The sequence below is a fragment of the Puma concolor genome, chromosome D2 (genome assembly GCF_028749965.1).
Source record: "Puma concolor isolate L17-30 chromosome D2, mPumCon1.1.hap2, whole genome shotgun sequence".
Classification (NCBI taxonomy): Eukaryota; Metazoa; Chordata; class Mammalia; order Carnivora; family Felidae; genus Puma; species Puma concolor.
Window position 1 is genome coordinate 62,702,232 of NC_141677.1, and position 20,222 is coordinate 62,722,453.

Genomic DNA, 20,222 nt, shown 5'->3' on the forward strand with positions numbered 1-20,222 from the left:
CTCCGTCTTTACAGGTCCTCATCTAGAGACCTTCACCTCTCCTTGAGCATGTGTGTGGTTTTGGACCTCCTGTCTAGACATCACACTGCATTCTTCTCATCATTTTGGTCATTCATTCATTCATTTACTTTTAAAGATTTTATTTTTAAGTAATCTCTACACCTAATCTGGGGCTCAAACTCACAACCCTGAGGTCAAGAGTCGCACACTGTACCCACTAAGCCAGCTAGATGCCCCTTGATCACCATGTTAAAATCTACAACTACCACCAGCAACAGATGCTTTAAAAACAGTTTGTTACTGGGGTGCCTGGGTGGCTCAGTCAGTTAAATGTCTGACTTAACCAGTCAGACTTAACCGGTGAGGTCATGATCTAACATCTGTGAGTTTGAGCCCTGCATTAGGCTCCATGCTGACAGCTCAGAGCCTGGAGCCTGCTTTATATTCTGTGTCTCCCCACTCCTGTTCTGTCTCTCTCTCAAAAATAAATAAGCATTAAATTTAAAAAACCAGTTTGTTACTTAAATTATTATGAGTAATATACCCTTTGGCTAACATCTCTCCATTTCCCGCACCCCTTAGCCCCTGGCAACTACCACTCTACTTTCTGCTTTTATGAATTTGACTTATTTAGCGTATGTGTGTGTGTGTGTATGTATATATATATATCTCCACATAGAGAAAGACAAATTTATATATATATATAAATTTATGTAAATTTAGTTATATATATGTAAATTTGATTATATATATGTATATATATACATATATATGTATATATATATATACATATATATACATATATATGTATATATATATATACATATATATACATATATATGTATATATATATATATACATATATATATATGTATGTATATATATGCACACATATATAAGATTTGTCTTTGTCTGGTCTGTTATAGTGAGCATAATGTCCTCCAGGTTCATCCACGTTGTCCGAAATGGCAGAATTTTCTTCCTTTTTAAGGCTGAATAATATTTCATTTGGGTATATACCACATTTTCTTGATCCATTCATCTGTAGATGGACGCTCAGGTTGTTTCCATATCTTGGCTTTTGTGAATAGTGCTACAGTGAATATGGGAGAGCAGATATCTCTTTGGGATAGTGATTTTATTTCCTTTGGATATATACGCAGAAGTGGGATTGCTGGATCATGTGGTAGTTCTATTTTTAATTTTTTGAGAAACGTCCATACTTGAAAAATAACGGATATACATTCCCACCAGCATTGTTCAAGTGTTCCCTTTTTTCCCACATTCTGGCTAGCACTTGTTATCTCTTGTCTTTGTGACACTAGCCATCTGATGGGGGTGAGGTGATATCTCATTTTGGTTTTGATTTGCATTTCCCTGATGATGAGTGATGTTGAACACTTTTTCATATTCTTGTTGGTCATTTAGATGTCTTCTTTGGAAAAGTGATGATGATTCAGGTCCATTGCTCATTTTTTTTTTAATCCAGTTGTTTTGTTTGGTTGGTTTTTTTGCTATTGAGTTGTTTGAGTTTCTTATATATTTTGGATGTAAACCCCTTATCAGATGAATAGTTCGCAAATATTTCCTCCCATTCTGTAGGTTGTCTCTTCACTCTGTTGATTGCTTCCTTGGCTGGGCAGCAGCTTTTTAGTTTGATGCAATCCCCCTTGTCTTTTTTTGTTTTTGTTGCCTGTGCTTCTGGGATCGTATCCAAGAAATCATTGTCAAGACCGATGTCAATCTTTTCCCTTATGTTTTCTTCCAGCACGTTTATAGTTTCAAGTTTTTTGTTTAAGTCTTTAACCCATTTTGAGTTGATTTTTGTATCTGGTGTGATACAGTGGTCCAACTTCCTAATTCTGCATGTAGACATCCAGTTTTCTCAATACCACTTAAGAAGAGGCTCTCTTTTTCCCATTGTGTGTTCTTGGCATCCTTGTCAAAGATCAGTTGACCATCAATGCTTAGATTTATTTGTGGGCTTCTTTTCTGTTCCATTGGTCTCTATGTCTGTTTTTATCCCAGCACCAGATTGCACTGAATCTGTAGATTACTTTGGGTTGTATGGACATCTTAACAGTATTAATTCTTCCAATCCATGAACATGAGAGATCTTTCCATTTATTTGTGTCTTCAGTTCCTCTCATCAATGTTTTATAGTTTTCACTGTACTGATCTTTCACCTCCTTGTTTAAATCCTGAAGTGTTTTGTTCTTTTTGATGTCATTGTAAGTGGGATTGTTTTCTTAATTTCCTTATTAGAGAGTATTATGCAGTTGTCTTGCCTGTGTGTGATTTGACAGCATTTTTGGGAGGACTAGCTTTTAATGCACCCTTTCAAAAGCATTCAATTTACTTTGTTTTTGTTTTGTTAGCCATTTTTAGGTGTAGAGTATATTGGCATTCAGTACATTCACATTGTTTTGCAACCATCACCACGGTCCATCTCCAGAACTTTTTTCATTTTTCCAAACTGAAACTCTGTACTCATTAAACAATACCTCCTCATTCCCCCTGCCTCCAGCCACTGGCACCACCATTCTGTTTCCTGTCCTTATGAATTTGACTGCTCTAGGTACCTCGTATAAGGGGATTCACACAGTATTTGTCCTTTCATGACTGGCTTATTTCACTTAGCACAATGTCCTCAAGGCTCATCCATGTTGTAGCACGAAACAGAATTTCCTTATTTAAGGCTGAATAATATTCCATTTTGTGTGTATCTATATATCACATTTTGTTTATCCATTCATCTGTGGATGGGCACTTAACATTGTATCTTTCAGCTCTTGTAAATAATGCAGCTGTGAACGTAGGTGCACAAATATCTCTTTCAGACTTTGCTTTCAATTCTTCTGGGTATGTACCCAGAAATGGGACTGTTGGATGAAATGGTAATTCTGTTTTTAATTTTTTGAGGAATTGACTCAACTTGGTTTTTACCAAAAAACCTATAATTTTCTTTCCTCATCCCCTCCTCTCACACTCATATTTAATGGTTTTTAAAAATAGCTTTATTGAAGTATAATTGACATGCAGCATACTGTACATGTTTATAACGTACAATTTTGATGTTTTTTGACTGACATATATATCTGAAACCATCAGCACCATCCTGTTAATGAATGCTTCCATCACCCTCAAAACCTCCCTTGTGCCTTTTGTAAACCCTGTCTCCTGTTCCTTCCTGCCCCCTCCCTGTACTGAAGTAACCACTCATCTGCTCTCTGTTTCTGTAGCTTAGTTTGCCTTTTTAAAGAGTTCTGTATGAATGGAATCCTACAGCCTGTACACTCTTGTCCTCTGGCTTCTTCTACTCACTTATTTTGAGATTCATTCGCATTGTGGTATGTATTAACACTTTTTTTTTTCCTCAGTGATATTCCATGGTATGGATGTACAATTTGTTTATCTGTTCACCTGCTGATGGACATTTGGGTTGTTTTCAATTTTATATTATTACAAATACCGTTGTTAAGAACATTTGTATATAATATTTCCTTTTCTCTAAATATCTAGAAGTGGAATGGCTGGGTCACATGGTAGGTATGTGTTTAACATAAAAGAGTCTGACAAAACAAATAGTTGTACCATTTATATTTTTCACCAGCAGAGTATGAAGGTTCCCATTTCTCCACATTCTCACCAGCACTTGGTATGGTCATTCATTTTAATTTTGGCCATTCGAATAGATGTGTAGTGGTACTCATCAAGGTTTTAATTGGCATGTCCCTATATGATGAACAATTCTGAACATTTCTTTTTTCATGTGCTTATTCTCCCTCTGTATATCTACTTGGGTGAAGTGCCTGCTGAAATTTGTTCCCAGCTTTATTGAAATATAATTGACATGTAACATTGTGTAAGGTTAAGGTGTACAGTGTGTTGATTTGATACATTTATAATCTGTAAAATGATCACCACCCTGGCTTAAGCTCGCACCTCCACCCCATCACATAGTTACCATTTCTGTTTTTGTGGTGAGAACACTTAAGATTTATTCTCTTGGCAACATTCAGGTATATAATACAGTAGTTTTCGCTGTAAGCACCATGTTATACACTAGATCCCCAAACTTGTTAATCTTATACGTGGAAGTTTGTACTCTTTGACCAATATCTCCCCATTTCCCCCACCCCCTGGTAATCACTACTGTACTCTCTGTTTCTTTGAGTTAACTATTTTAGATTCCACATATAATATACAGTACTATATATATATTTTTTTTCTGTCTTATTTCCGTTAGCATAATGCGTTCAGGGTTCATCCAACTTAGCATAAACACAACAGGATTCCCTCCTTTCTCATTGGCCCATTATTTCTTATTGGGTTGTTTGTTTTCTTATTTTAGTGTTTTGAGACTTCTTTATGTATTTTGTGTTCTCTATTAGATATATACTTTGCGGTCCTTTTCGCCTGGTCTGTGACTTGTCTTTTCATTCTCTTAAAAGAGACTTTTGATACTTTTTGTGTAATATTTAAATAAATTACATAGTTTCCTGGCATACCGACCTGTCGTAAACAAACTCAGGGACAACACAACTTCTCTTATTGAGCATACAGTTCAATTGGAGGGAGCAGAAGGGCATCCAGGGACACCAGGAAAGACCGCCACCAGTTTTGAAGACTCTGTGTGCTGTGGGCATCACTCATAATGTTTGCCAGAGGGAATGGAGCTCATCATTAGGGCTGAGGACCCTGTTTTTATTTGCGATGGCAATGTGTCCAATGAAAAGACTACATATCCCAGCTTCCCTTGAAGCATGGGGTAGCCATGTGACTACATTCCGGTCAGTAAGTATAAATTTGAATTGTTGGGTAGACTTTGAATAAGGTTCCTTTAAACAGGGGCAGATAGCTGGTGTAGGTCCTTTGATTTTAGTTTTCTACGAACCTCCTTCTTCCTGCTTGGAATGTGGACAAGGTGGCTGGAGCTTCAGCAGCTATCCTGAATCATGAAGCAAACTTGAAGTGGCATGTGGAATGGGAGGTAGAAAGATAAAAGAAGCCTGGGTCCCTGATGACTACAGAACTGATACACTGGGCTTGGACTATGTACTTACAGACTTGTTCTATGTGAGAGAAGACACCTTAAGTGTTTAACAAATCCATGTCATTTCTGGTTTTTGTAACTAGCTATCAAATGCAGTTCTTAAAGGAATTTGGTTAATAAGGCAGCGGGTCAGGGGGAAGTCATTTCTACTGCATACATATTTATGTCATTGAGATCATACTGTTAGAAAAGTTTTTGTTTATGCGTTTCTGCTTTTCGTGCTTACCTTTGTCACTACTGTTTCCTCCACCGTTACAACTATCTTCACCTTTATTACCCTCCTTTTCATACTGTGTGAATAATTTTCGTTATTGTAACAGTCTTTGAGAGGATTCACTTCTCGCTGCTGGAGGGTTGTTTCTATGGAAACTGTATTTCTCTTGGTAAATATTCCACTGAGGGAAGCTTTGTCACTGGGGAGCATCTGTGGAAATGGGTAGAGTTAGCGATCAGATTTAGGGTAGTTTCAGTGTTCATTGGGCATGGACCATGCCAGTCATTTCTGCCCTGCAGATAGCCAGCACTGTCCCTTATGGGGAAGCTCTACAGGGATGTACATGAAGCAACAGGGATGCATTTCAGTCTTAAGCCAGGGTTGGCTTGTGGGGCAGGTCAGAGTCAGCAATGCCTGTAAAGAAAGGCTGGGGAAATTAAATTTGATGGCATAAGAAATAAGTGAAGGTTCTTGAGTAGGGAAGTAGCATGGTTTGTGTAGGAAGGGTTGGGATGGGGTGGAGGGAACTCAAAGGTGGACAGGCCATTTAGGAGGCCTTCATGGTGATCCAGCCAGGAAGTGGTGAAGGTCAAGTTTTAGGTGGGTCATGTATTAAACAGTTAAGCAGACATCAGGAGAGGATTAAACATGCAAACTTATTTTAAAAATTATCTCAGGAAATACCTGTGTGAGGAAAAATAGGGAAGAAGTGGGGAGAATCTGGGTGGGTCAGCAGACCTCAGTGCAAGTGTCCCTGAGTAAGAAGAAAGATAAGGAAGAAAGCTTGATGGAAATATTTTAGACCGCAATGCATTTCTTTTTTTTTTTTTTCAATATATGAAGTTTATCGTCAAATTGGTTTCCATACAACACCCAGTGCTCATCCCAAAAGGTGCCCTCCTCAATACCCATCACCCACCCTCCCCTCCCTCCCACCCCCCATCAACCCTCAGTTTGTTCTCAGTTTTTAAGAGTCTCTTATGCTTTGGCTCTCTTCCACTCTAACCTCTTTTTTTTTTTTTTTCTTCCCCTCCCCCATGGGTTTCTGTTAAGTTTCTCAGGATCCACATAAGAGTGAAACCATATGGTATCTGTCTTTCTCTGTATGGATTATTTCACTTAGCATCACACTCTCCAGTTCCATCCACGTTGCTACGAAGGGCCATACTTCATTCTTTCTCATTGCCCTGTAGTACTCCATTGTGTATATAAACCACAATTTCTTTATCCATTCATCAGTTGATGGACATTTAGGCTCTTTCCATAATTTGGCTATTGTTGAGAGTGCTGCTATAAACATTGGGGTGCAAGTGCCCCTATGTATCAGCACTCCTGTATCCCTTGGGTAAATTCCTAGCAGTGCTGTTGCTGGTAGACCGCAATGCATTTCTAAGGAAAGTTTTGCAAGACCCTTGGGGAGTCCTCAAGGCCAAGTCATGGTCGCTGATCAGAGGGCTTATATCCCTGCCCCACTCAGTCATTGGCAGGGAGCAGCCGTGGGAAGCCTGGTCTTGGAGCAAACACTGGGATGGATTTCAGAGTTCCAGAGCTGGGGCCCTCAGTCAAGTGTGCTTCCTGTGCTGGAACACCTAAGGGGGTTGACTGGGGTGGAGGATGAGGAAGGCAAGTGCTCTCTCTTAGGGCTGTCATTGCAAGTAACAGTGCTGACCTGGGTTGGCTTAAACAGTGAGGAGCCATACTATCCCAGATCACAGGCAGTCCAGGGGTGGGTAGATTTCAGGGTTGGTGGGCAAGGATGTAGTCAAGGGGGAGGTACTTGCCATCTCTGTGCTCTGCCATCCATGGGTTGGCTTCCTTCTGGACTAGTAGTGACATGGCCATGACAGTGCCAGGAATCACAACCGGAGACAACAGTACCTAGAGGAAGAAGAACACTCTCTCGTGCCTCTTTCTCAGAGGGGTCTGGCTGGTTTTCCACTAAACTTCACCAGCCAAAAGTGGGCCACATGGCCGTTCTTGATCCGATCACTGGCAAAGGGAATGAAACTCTTGTGATCAGTTTATACCAGTGGATTACAACCCTGGCTGCACATTAGAAACCACCTGGTTTTAGAAACCATGCTTTTAGAAACATCCATGCCTGGGCCCTGTCTTCAGAGTTTCTGTGCTAATTGGTCTGGAATGGGAACTAAGCATCGGTAATTTGGTAACGTCCTTAGGTGATGCTAATGTGCAGCCAGGGTGGAGAACTCTCACCTTGGAGTAGAATGGATGCTGGGGAGGCAGCCACCATGTTCCTTATGGTCACTCTCCAGTTTTGTGTGGCCGGCACAAGGCACAACCTCTGAGCCTGTTTCCTCATTTGTGAGGTGGGGGCTGGCAGTAGCCACCTCCTGCCGTTCCTGGGAAGATTGAATGAACTCACAGATGCCCCTAGACTTTGCGAACTCTAAGTCGCTGACACCTGAAGGATGGTTGCTCATCCTCCTCCTTCATTTTGGAGGGAAAGGGTAGCTTCTGTGCTGCCACGAACAGGGTAGTGATTTCTCCCGAGCACAGCTTCCTGCCGTTAAAATAAAAAACGAAAGAGAAGGAAAAAACGACAGACCAGGAAGCCAGAGGCAAAGGCAGTGGGCTCTTTTCTTCTTGGAAGGCGTGGGTTTGAATGTGCTGCTATAAACGGTTTATGCAAACGAGTTGGAGGGGCTCATCCCCCTGCTGCCTGGATCCGGGACTGGCTGGGAGACAGCCAGGCACACGGCTTCCGGCATCTCCTCCTTGCAGTCTCCTCCTTGTAGACCTGCAGTGGGCGGCTGGGGGCTGGTGGACGCTCCCCTGCTGCCTCCAGGGAAGATGGTCAGATAAGGCTCTGGTTCCTCGGTGTTCCGGACACACCTGGCCACCTGGCTTCTTGGCTGTTTCTGAGTGAGCACTGCCTGGTGCTGCCAGGAGTACCGAGGGAGCAGCGAGGGCCACCCCCAGGGCTGTGAGGTCTTAGGCCAGGCAGTCTCTTACTCTCAGGTACCACTGTGTCCACAGGGACCTGGGGCACCGTGGCTGGAAGGGTGATCTTATAGCTGCCCTCTGGAGCTTGGATAAGGGACCGATGGGGCCAAGTAAAGGCCACCCGCCAGCAGCCCTGGCCTCCCTTCCTCCCTCCTCCTCTTCCTCTCCTTCTTTTCTTCCTTTCTTCATAAAATACACTTTGAGTGCTACCCAGTGCCCACCATGCTAGGTGCTGGGGATCTAGAGCTAAAAGGTCTGCCATTGGGTTGCTCCAAGTATGAGATGGGGACCCTCCCCATCACTGTAGGGCTGGGGCTGCACAAAAGGCTGGGCAAGTCTTGGAGAAGGAAGGTCCTGTCTGCTCTGGGGCATTGGGATGATCTCAGGGGAAAGGGCCCTCTGAGCTAAGAGATGACGGTGAGACAGGAGTTTCTGAATGCCTAGTGTGGTAAGGGGCACTCCAGGTAGGGGAACAGTGTTCAAGGAGCCATGGGTATGTGAGGTGCAGCCATGTTCGAGTATATATGTGGTTCTTGTGCATGGAGTATAGATACTTGGTCTGGGGGATGTCACAGGACGTGAGGCCAGACCCGTGGGCTGGGGCCAGTTCACAGAGAACCTTGAAGGTGGTCAAGTTTATCCACTGTCGGCTCTTTGCTGGTCAGTGACCAGTTGGATTAGTCAGGTAGAAAGGTCAGCCTGGCAGCCCTGAGGAAGAGGGATGGGAGGTCAAAGGCTATAGGAAGAATTGTCCAGATGATGCTGGTGGCCTGAAATTTGGAGCCAGAGGATGGATTATAGAAGGACACAGTGACTGTTCAGATGGAGGAATCCAGGATGATACCAGACTTCTGGCCTGGCTAGTAGAACTCTAGGGGTAAACCAGGCCACAGAACCTTGGAGATGTACCCGTGTCTGGTGGGGTTAGGAAGAGGACCGACTGGGATGCAGTGGGCAGCAGAGGAGTACCCAACCAAGAGCATCCTGGCCCATCCTTGGCTCTCCACCAGACCTTGGTGGAAAGTGGCGGAGAGGGAGGGGCTATTGCAGACAGTGCAGGAATTCTTAATTGCCTTCCCCCAAATGATTCCCTCCCATAGCTCTGATTCAGGAAAATCCTGGTTCAGAGCTAAAATGCATGTGTCCGGTGCCTCCATTTTACAGATGTGAGAGCTGTGGCTCAGAATGGAGATTGACTAGCCCAAGGTCATAGAGCAAAATATGGAGGTGGCAGCATGACTAGTAAAAATAGACCCCCCAACAAAGACTAAGGTGGTCCCCTCCCTTCTTTGGCCCTGAGAACAAAGAGCTCCCCTCTGGGTAGGAGCAGTGGGTTTGGCTAAGCAGGGTGGAAGGTGTGAGGGCTGGGACATTGTTTGAGAGAAGAGAGGGACGCCCTGGCGGAGAGATCCCTGCTCCCATTTGCCTAGCAATGGGGCCCAACACAGGAGCTGCACTGACCCACCTCTTGGAGCCCTTATCCCTGCCAGGAGGGAGGAACCTCTACAGACATTGAAAGGAGCCACCCTCCCTGAGTCTCCCCAAACCCAAGCAGGCCTCTGCAGACCTTCCTGAGCCCTGTGAAGTTTTACCTGACTCCCAGGGAAGGCTCTTTCCTCTAAAAGTTGGTGTTGGAGAGGCCACCTTGTGCGTTGCTGGGGTCTCTCGTGGCCCGCCTGACCCTTGGCCCCAGTGGCTGGAGGGAAGGAGGGAGGAAGTAGCCCCGAAGGGTATGGCATCTTGGGGAACGAGGCTGAGATACTGGAGAGAGAGGAAGGGAAGGTGGGGGCAAAGGGTGAACGTGCAGATTGGGAGAAGGGGCGGCTACAGGGAGGAAAAGGGGTTTCCTGTCACCGCCTTCGCCCTGTGGCTATTTCTGCCCTCCTTGGACTGTTCTTGAGGCAGGAAGACCACAGTCCCCACAGCTGCCTTTGGTCCAGCCACACCTTGAGCTCTGGCTCCAGAGGGAAGGGTTGCCAGCACCGAGCCAGCCACATTGTCATGGTCCCCAGGCCTCTAGGTCCCCAGTCACGTTGTCATGGTCCCCTGTTGGTGGGGCTTCTCGCCGATGTGATGTGAGGCCGTCAGGGGTTGGGATCAGGGACGCAGTCTGGGCTTCGGGCCGTTGGTGCACTTGGGGGCGGTAGAATTCCTTCAGAGGCTCGGTGGGGTCGAACGCCGTCAGCCTCTCCGGAGAGGCCACGTCAGCACTCACAGGTTCCTGTGTGCCTGGGGGTGCTGCCCTCCACTCTGCAACTGGCATGGCCAATGTCTGCCGTGCTCTGGGTCACGGCCTCTGGGAAGTGGGCACAGGGCTGGCATAGGCCAGTGGCTGAATGGACCTTAGGTCTGTCACTCACTTTTGTTCTGTGAGAACAGAAACTCCTGTTTCAGAGCCAAGCTGAGCCCCCTCCCCGCTTCTGGTGAGCACCTGCCATTCCCTTTCTCTTTCCAGAGCATTTGTGTCTCAGGGCCTGAAAGGCCCGATACCTTCTTGCATTAATCTGCACTTCCCCTTTGGACAGGTGTATGCTATAAAGCTCTGGCTCCCAGAACTCAGAGCCCTCTCTGACACCCCCCCCCCCCCCCCCCCCCCCGCCATATGGGAGTAGGCCCAGACCCTGGTTGGGGTGAGGTCTGTGGGTGGGTGCTTACATGTACAGCAGGGACCCACACAGGGCAGGGCAACGACTGTGGGAACGCCACAGCCAAAGTCCAGAGGCGGCTGACGTTGGGATCAGCAATATTTACATTCGTGCCTGCACCCACCCTGGGACCCTCTGATGGATGCTGGGTTTACTTAATTGAAGGGGGCTTTTCTCAGGGCAGCACTGTGTTGTAGACAGAGTCCTGGAGCCCAGACTCCTGAGTCTGAGGTCTGGGTTCTGGGTGGCTTTGGTGCTTTCTGGCTTTGGCAATTCTTTTCCATCTCGAGCCCGTTTTTCTCATCTGTTAAAAAGGGATGAGCATCTGCCCTGTTGTACCAAATGCTTTTGCAAATCCGGTAAGATTTTGGTGAAAGTTTTTTTTGGTAACTTTTATGAGCTGGGTCATTGTTCCAAGAGGCCACGTGTCAGGCCAGCGCTCCGACGCCCGTGTCTGGTGGATGCGCATGCAAATCCCAGACTTGCTGCATATTAGCTGTGTCACTGGACTACATATTAGCTGTGTCTGAGCCCCCATTTCCCCACCGAGGGTGCTGAGTTCCAGTGCTGCCTTTTCCTCCTGTGGGCCCACAGCAGGTGTTTCAAGATGCCCACAGCAGATGTAATTTTCTTAATTGATTTGAGTACTCGTTTGTCTTAATTCCTTCCTAAGTTTTGTAGGTGGAAGAGCCGCTGGGACCCTTGCTAAAGGGGTACAGGCTCTTTAGGGGAGCCAGGTCAGAGATCACGGTGGGCGGGGCGAGGCAGCTAGTCCTGGTGGGACTAAGGAGCTCTGAGGGGTGGAGGCCCCTGGGCAGCTGGTAAAGCGCGTCTGGTGGAAGCCTCTCTCCTGGGCTGGGAATCTGAGACCTCGGGCCCCAGCAGCCCTCTGACAGCTCCCGAGACAGCCCAGCTTCTCCGCTCTGCTGAATGGCTTCCCAGATCCTGTACCCTGATTTGGCCTGGGCCCTGTTTGGTCACGAGCCCAGGCCTCACCAAGGCCGTACCCATTATCATTTGCCTGGCCAGTATCCACTGCCCACCCTCCCAGGAGGTACACCGTCCAGTGCTCATGAGTGCAGGCCCTGGAGGCCAGCTGACCTGAGGGCAAATGCTAACTCTACCATTTCCCCATTCTATGCCCCAGTTTCTCATCTGTCAGGTGAGTGTTCCTCTGCCTCCCACACTGTTCTGAGCACACGGCATGTGTGAACTCATCCCCCACCCACTCCCCCTGTAGCCCTGTGAGGCAGGCATTATTATCATCAACCTCATTTTCAGAAGAGTAGGTGTTAGAACCAGGATTTGAACACAGGCAGTCTGACTCTAGAGCCTGCTCTTTAAAAACAATTTTTTTAATGTTTATTTATTTATTTATCGAAGTTTATTCATTTATTTACTTATTTATTTATTTATTTAGAGTGAGGGAGGGGGAGAGAGAGAATCCCAAGCAGGCTCTAGGCTACCAGTGCAGAGCCCGATGTGGGGCTTGATCTCATGAACTGCGAGATCATGACCTGAGCTGAAATCAAGAGCTGGACGCTTAACTGACTGAGCCTCCCAGGTGCCCCCAGAACCTGCCCTTAGCCACCATCTGTGAAGCCATCTAATGTAGACAGACACACACTCTTAAATGGTGGCAGTGAGTAGCACTTAGTGTTGTCAGATCATTGGGATCTGGCTGCCGGTGGCCCTGCTGGCAGGGCTTGGCCTCTGGGGGTCCTGCACCATCACACTCCTATCCCTGCTGATGCCCAATGTCTGACTGTTGGAGTGGGTGGCCCCAGCAGGGGGCAGGGCCAGGGCACAGGAGTAGAGGTGGGGGCTGAGCCAGCTGGTCCTGGGCTCTGCCGTTCCTCAGTAAGCTGGACCTGGGAGGGGCAGGAAGCAGAAGAGAGCCTGAGAGCAGACTCCTCAGAGGCAGGAGGAGGGGCTGAAGGAGGCCCAGGGGGCCCTCCCAGCCCCGGGATGGTTTCTTCTGACTGGGGTGTGTGTGTGTGTGTGTGTGTGCGTGCGTGCGTGCGTGCGTGTGTGCGTGCGCGCATGAGGGTGGGGTGGGGGAGGGTGGTCTCTGCCTGCAGAGGAAGGATTTAACCTCCTGCTATCAGCTGCCAGCTTTTCTCATAATCCGGACAGGCCTGCGGGATCAGTCGGGTATGTTTACGCATCTCGGATGGATGAGGCTCATGTCTTGCTCCAGCACATGTGTCCTGTCTCCCGCGTTGCCTTGGGTCTCATCTCTCTGCCTCACCTCCCCCATAAACGTTTCATTGTCTGCCCTTCCTCATCCTCCTCGGCAAGGTCATAATTTAGGGAGCACCTTACGAATTCAGGCCCTGGTAATTTATCACTTGTGATTGATCGCTGGGACAAGGACTGACTTCAAGTTGAAAGTTCACTCTGCCCCTGAACAAAAACAGAGCACTAACCAGGTGACAAGGGACGATGTTTAATCCGCTTGCTTAGAAGGACCTACTGTTACTCAGCACTCTGAAATGGTATTTGCATTTCAGGCATGCGTGCAGTAACACGTAAAGCACCAGTGAGTGGTGCACGGTGAGCGGTGCTGAGTAAATGGTGCTCACGGGATGGCGTAGATGGTCATTGTCTATTAAGGCCCTCCTCCTCCCTTTCTTTTCCTCGGTGTAACATGCTGGGTGTGCTGTGTTCATATCCTGCCTCCTACCTCTCTCCTTGCTGAGACCGGGGCAGCAACCTTAGACCCTCTATGTAGTACATAGATTCCTGAGCTCTCTGGGTCTCTGAACAACATCATCGACAGCAATAGTTACTATTACTTGTTGAGCCAAGCACAGGGCCTCAGAGAAGCTCAGGGGGTTGGCCAGTCACACGGTGGTAGAGCTTGCCTGTCTGACCATAAGATCAGCGCTCCCAACCCGTGCAAGGGTGGGGTGGGCACATCTCTCCACCCTCCCTGGCCAATGACCTAAATCTTACCATAGGCAAATGTTTGCTTCCCGGTAGGGGCTCTGTGGGTGTGGGCTCCGTCTGGCACACTCTGTCCTGGGAATTAAAACCTGGTTTCTTCCTTGTTGTGTCCTTTCTGCCTAGCATGGACGGTGAACCCTCCGTCTGGTCCAGGCTGGCTGGGCTGGCCCTGGGAAGCAGGCGTAGGTGTGTTTGTGTCTTGGAGGGGCTGAGAAAGGGCTGCCTGGCACTGGGCCCAGGGGCTGGGAGGGGCGGCCAAGTCCAGGCCGTTTTCTCAGATTCTCTTTCAGTTTCCGCCCCCGCCTCTGCACCTGTTGTGTTCCCATCATCCTGGGCGGCTGGCAGCTGTCACTGCTGGGGCACCTGTCCCAGCTCCAGAGGACGTCCCATAGACTCCCTGGCTCCAGTTTCTCTGCAGCACATAGCTCATGCTCTCAGCCTGTGTCCCTGTGTGTCTTTATCCTCCTCTCCATGCACACTGCTCTCTTTGTGCACTCTTGTCCTGGTTCTGGGCACGGGAAGAAGCTTTGGGATGGAGGTCCCTGCTTCCCATTCTCCGGCACCAGGCCCGGTCTAACGATGGCCCAGGAACGATGGCCCTGGCAGGTTGGCCTCAAGCTTCAAATGCCAGGTGACTCATCAGTTCGATCGAATTATCACTTGTTCTTGACGAAAAAGATACTATAGCAACCAGGAACTGCCTCCCAGCTCCTCCCCAGCAGGGCTGCTTCCCCTCTCTGACCTCTCTTTATGGACCTCTGCAGATAGGAATCCCGTCTGCCCCCACACCATAAAGAGAAGTTACCCCCTCTCCTTGTCCAGTTTTATCTTCCGTGGCTTTGGATGCCCTGACCCGAATGTCAATGGCAGGTTAAGCACCAGAAGACATTAAACCTAAGTTTATGTCCTTATTCTGCATCCATTGTGTGACCCCTGGAAAGTCCACAGCTTACTAGGCCTCATGTGCTACACCTGTAAAATGAGCACGTTACTTCATGGCCTTCTTGAAGGCAGTGATACTGGACCAGAGCTTTCTTGAGGCTCCTTCCCTTCAGGGGTCTTGGAATGTGCGATTCTGATGGTTGCTGTTGTTCAGTGAACTTGTTCCATGTTCTTCATCTGCTAGGTCTGCCCTGGACTTTTGAGTTCTGAGAGGGCAGGTTTAGCTGGGGATGTGGGTGATGGGCCTTGGGGGACATGGATGAGGAAGGGCTTGGTGAGGAGAGATGTGGGCTGAGTAGCCTGCCATGGAGACGAAGATGGCACCCGAGAGGGAAGAGGAGCAGGCAGAAGGAAATCAGAAGGCAGGGGGAGAGGGCTCTCCGGACCTGAGTGGGTTCAGAGAGCCAAGGGGGCGGAAGTTCTCTGCAGCCAGAGATCAGATGCAGCAGGGGGCTAGCCAGAAAGGGAGGGGTTCTTAAGATTGGCAACGTTTCTCCCAGACCAAATTGTTTCCCCAGGACACATGCAGCCCTGCCTTCTGCCTTGTGGGCTCTGAGGCATCGCAGCCCCCATGCAGGTCATGGACAGGTCTACTTTCTGCAAGATTTCCAGGATGGGCTCTCCTGCTAACAGACTGGAAGTCCAGTCTTCCTCCAGTCTCCTCAGTCTCCCCACCTTCATTAAAGCTCCATCCTGGGGTATCACCCTCCATCCATTGGAAAACTCCTAGGCTCTGCCTCCAAATAGAATCCCTCTGATTCCTTAGGGAAAAGGCACACTGTTCCCTTGTCTGCTCTTTCCCAAGCAAGAAGAATCCCTGCTCTTTGGCCTTTTCTGGGTAGAGCATGAGTTTTGATGCAGACAGATCTGGGTTTGAGTCCCAGCTTGTCTTGCCTTCAGTGTAGCCTCTCCAAACCTCAGTTTAATTGCCTGCAAGATGGGTAGGTCTCTGTCCTACAGGGATGTTGTGGGGATTCGGTGGGATTATGTATTTGAAATACTTATCACGGTGCGTGGCACATAGTAAGTGCTCAATAAATGGTAGTGTTTATAGCCTCTCCTGTAGATTTACTTATAGATTCTCCATCCCTGTTCATATCCTTTCCATGCCTTCACGTTCCCTTTCACATCCTTTCTAGAGAACAGGATGCTAAAATAATTCAGCCGTAGGAAAGGAACTCCATTCCTTGATCCCAGCATGGCTTCTGCTTGGCTTCTGTAGGGAAGCAGTTGGGCCTTGCTTACCACTGGGTTAATAGTTGACACTCTGTGAACACTTGATGAGTGAGTGAATGATGTAGGTCAGTGGTTTTCTCGCCCCATTTAGAAACAGAATCCTTTCGCTGAATGAAATTTTTTGTGATGCCCCAATGAATGAAACAGAGAGGGCATGCAGTGCTGGCTGCTGCTTCATCTGTAGAGGCCTGGACACTGCTCTTGGGAGGCGGTAGGGGGGACCCTCAGACACAGGATGTCGCCACTTCCTATTTAAATTGGGGAGTGGATTGTAGGAAACAGGGCCCAGGCCCGCCGGGGAACCCCTTTAGACAGTGGTGTTGTGAAAGCCCAGGGTCCAAGCGCCCCCAGTCCACTCTCCAGTGGCCAGAGTGAGGGCCACCACCTACCTGAAGGACTTCTGGTTTGCTGAACTTTCACTCTGTCCCCATTCCTGCTTGGTTACTGACCCCCAGTCCTGCTTGCAGAAAATTATGTGGATTCTCTTCCATTCCTGAGATCTTTCCTGAGCACTTGCTCTGTGCAGGCATAATGCTAGGCTGGAGGGGAGAGAGGGCAAGTCAGGTCCAGGCCCATCCCTGCTCACACTCCTGCTTTTTTCCCTGGCGCCTTTTCTTCCTCCGTGCATTCTCCACACCAGATGGCTGGATGACCTTTTAGAAATGCAGGTCTGGTCTTGTTGCTTCTCTGCTGAACCCTCTCAGGGGTTCCCTACTGCTCTCAGAGGGAAGGCCAGATTCTTCACCCTGCTCTTCAAGGCCCTCCTGGTGTGTCCTTTGACCACCTTGGCCTGCCAGCGGAAACTTTCCCCTGGCTCCTGCTGCTGCCTTTGCCCCAGCTGTACCAATCTTGCTTCTAGAATGTGTGGGGCTTCCTCCAGCCACAGTGCCTTTGTACATGTCATGGTTACTCTCTGGAGCGCTCTCTCTCTCTCTCTCTTTTTTAAAATGTTTATTTATTTTGAGAGAGAGAGAGAGAGAGAGAGAGAGAGAGAGAGAGAGGCAGGCAGAGGCAGAGGGATAGAGAACCCCGAAGCAGGCTTTGTGCTCAGTGCAGAGCCTGACATGGGGATTGATCTCATAACTGTGAGATCATGACCTGAGCCAAAATTAGCTGTGTAACCCATGAGCCATCAAGGTCTCCCTGGAGCTCTCTCCCTTCAAATCTACCTCCATAGCACATAGACCTACTTATCCTTCACCTTTGCTTTTCGGGAAAGCCAGCCCCAAGCCCCCTGAGAACCCTACTCCTTTGGAACACTTTTCTAGGATTGTGATTCTGTGTACTTTAGTGAGACTACTTGAGAGATACGTTTCCCTCTGGACTGTAAGTCCTCGAGAGCTAGGGCTTATTACTGATCACCTCTGCACCCCCAACTTAGTGTCTGCCCCATAGTCGTAAGTGCTCATCAGTGTTGGTCAAGTTGAATTGTTCTGATGCACCCAGGGTAAGCAGACAAGGCCACAGCTAGGCATGACCATCTCTGTGTAGGGCAGAGTAACACAAGGTATAGCTTGAGGTCTGAGGAGAGACAAGCTCCAAGAAGGGGGACTTACTCTGCCCCTGGGGTCCCAGGGAGGCTTCTCAGAAGAGGTGTTCCTAGTGATCAGGGAGTGGGAAGACTAGGCTGGCCATGTGAAAGGGGCTGGTGGGGAAGGGCCCAGGAAGGCACATTAAAAGGCAGGCAGGATGAGGGGAGTTGACTCTGCTGCTCTAAGAACAGCTTCCAGAGCAGCCTCTTTTTGCCTTGGTTTCCTCATCTGTAAAATGGGCATAAAAATGCAACTTATCCCTTAGGGTTGTCATGAGGATTGAACAAATTAATGTGTGTAGTGTGCTGAGAACTGCTTGGCACATAGTCCTGTGTTTGCTATTATTATGATTATTTATCCCACAAAAGGAGTTTGGGTTGTTTCCCCCTCTGTTAGACTTTAAATTAGCCTCCTTCCCCCAGAAGAACGGGGTGTGTATGCCACGGAACATGTGCATGTGTACGTGGCTGTACACAGCCAACAGCAAGATGTGCCTGTACAAAGGGGCAGCCTTGTGTGGAATTGGGTGTCACAGCTCATTCCAGAGAGGAGACTCAGGCATGCCTCTGGTCTGGGAGGAGGATCAGCATACTGGGCTTGTGGACACTTTCACCCAGGGCCTGCCTAGCCCTCTGGCCGGTGACACTAGGTCAGGCCTGAGTGCCCCTCCCCCAGACCAACTCACGGGCGGCAACAGCAGGGTCTTGAGGTGAAGGTTCAGAGCCCAGCACAGCCCCTCGTAGTGTCCAGGCCTCTGAGTCCCTTATGATATGGGGCAGCCCCTACCTTTCCCATAGCTCTTTCCCCAACTCCCATGTCTCCGCCCACTGGCCTTCCCTCCCCACCCAGATCTTTCCCTGGGAACCCAGATCCCTGACCCTGAGGACAGGGGCTGGGGGCTGGGCCGGGGCCCGGGAGAGGCCCTTGTCCTGCAGAGAGCTGCAATGGGTGATGGACTGTGAGATTGTCTCACAGACCCAGGCTTGAGTCGTGACTCTGCTTCTGACCTGGTGGGTCACCTCAGGCAATTTCCTGAGCCTTTCAGAGCCTCAATTTACTTTTCTGTAAAATGGACGTACCTACCAGTAGCGCTTCCCACCTGGAATACAAATGAGATAGTGCATGCAGTGCCTGACACACTGTGAGTGCTCGTTGCACAGAACCGTGTCGTTCTGGTGATTCCCTTGTGCTCCCAGCACTCACGCCTGCCTGGGACTCGAGGGGCCTGCCTTTCTCCCGCCCTCTGCCCTCTCTGCCTGCAACTCTGCCTGCAACCTTTCCCCTAAGTGTGGGGTGCCAGGTTTTTCACACTCAGGATTTCTCTAGAGAAATGAGTCTGTGGGAGCGTGCGTGTGTTGAGTAGGCACATTGCAAGGTGTGTGTGTAACGGTGCGAGTGTGTGTCTGGTGGGCAGGAGGTAGGTAAGTGCATGGTGGTGAATGCTTATGCGAGCCTGGGTTTGTGCATATACGTGGGGCGTGGTGCAGACAGGTAATTAGGTTGCTGACACACGTTACCATTAAAGGGACCGTTGGTGTGGAGGTGAAAGCGTGGATCCCTGGGCTTCCATCCCAGCCCTGCCACTTTCTGGGTTGGTAACCTGCCTCTGCCTCACTTTTCTCATCTGTAAGATAATAATAATAATAATAATAATAATAATAATAATAATGGTACCTATTGATGACAATACTGACCTCTTCACTCAGCCAGTGAGGACTTAAGGAGTTAATACTCCTAAAGCATTTGCAGTCAAGCCTGGAAGAAGATAGAAGCCATGTTAGCTGTTTGTTATTAAGCTCCACTAGCCCGACTGTAAGCCCCTTGAGGATAGGACAATGTGTGTTTTGCTCACCATGGAACCCTCATTGCCTTGCCCATTGTCTGCAAGTAGGAGGTGCATAATGACACGTGAATGGCTGTAAGCCTGGGTGAATGGGGAGGTTGTGTGCATGTGTGTGTATCTGTGATGAAGTGGGGAATGAGCATATGTGCGTGCACACGTGTTCGTGCGCGTGTGTGTGTGTGTGTGTGTGTGTGTGTCTGCTCTGGTTGGGGCATCTCCAGTGCTTTCTGGAGCTTGGCTATTTCAGGAAGCCTCTAGTCTCCTCCTCCTTATGTAAATAAACATGACAGATCCCATTGCCTGTACCAGTGCGGGGAGGTGGGGGAGGCTCCGGGAGTGGGTGGGAGCCTGGAGGCGGCAAGCTGGGCCAGAGGGGTGTGCTTGTGTGTGCGTGAGTGCGTGTGTGTGTGTGTGTGTGTGTGTGTGTGAGAGAGAGAGAGAGAGAGAGAGTGTGTGTGTGTGTGTGTGTGTGTGTGTGTGTGTGTGTGTAGCTGGCCTCGCGGGCAGGAGCCGTGTGCGGGAGGGAGTTTGTGGGGACACGGGAGGGGCGGGCTCTGCCCTGCCATGCCGGCTGCTGGCCGCGGGGGGAGGAGGAGGGGCAGGGGGAGGGGAGCTGGCGGTTAGGGTGGCTCGGTGACGAGGCCAGCCGGCCAAACGAAGGTGGCCGTGCTGCCCGCTGCCTGCGATGGGGGGACAGATCACCCGGAGCACTCTCCACGGTAAGGCCCCAGCTGATGCTAGGGGGTCTGCCCGGTCCCAGCCTGGGGACCACCTGGGGAGGCTGGAGCCCGGGGCACTCGGGTGAGGGCATGATCATTCCCCTGCCTCTTTATTCCTT

At 49.0% G+C, this 20,222-nt stretch overlaps 1 protein-coding gene across 4 annotated transcripts in view; it reads left to right on the plus strand.

The window, feature by feature from the left end:
- Positions 1–20,222, plus strand: part of NEURL1 (neuralized E3 ubiquitin protein ligase 1) — a 79,963-nt gene that overhangs the window by 25,507 nt on the left and 34,234 nt on the right. The window contains exon 1 of one of the 4 annotated variants that reach the window (XM_086680780.1): positions 19,917–20,103. The exons of the other annotated variants lie outside the window; for them this stretch is intronic. Coding sequence (XP_086536906.1) covers positions 20,070–20,103 — 34 coding nt within the window. The 5' untranslated portion in view covers positions 19,917–20,069. Of the gene's footprint in view, positions 1–19,916; positions 20,104–20,222 lie in introns of those variants that run through there. 4 annotated transcript variants of the gene reach the window in all.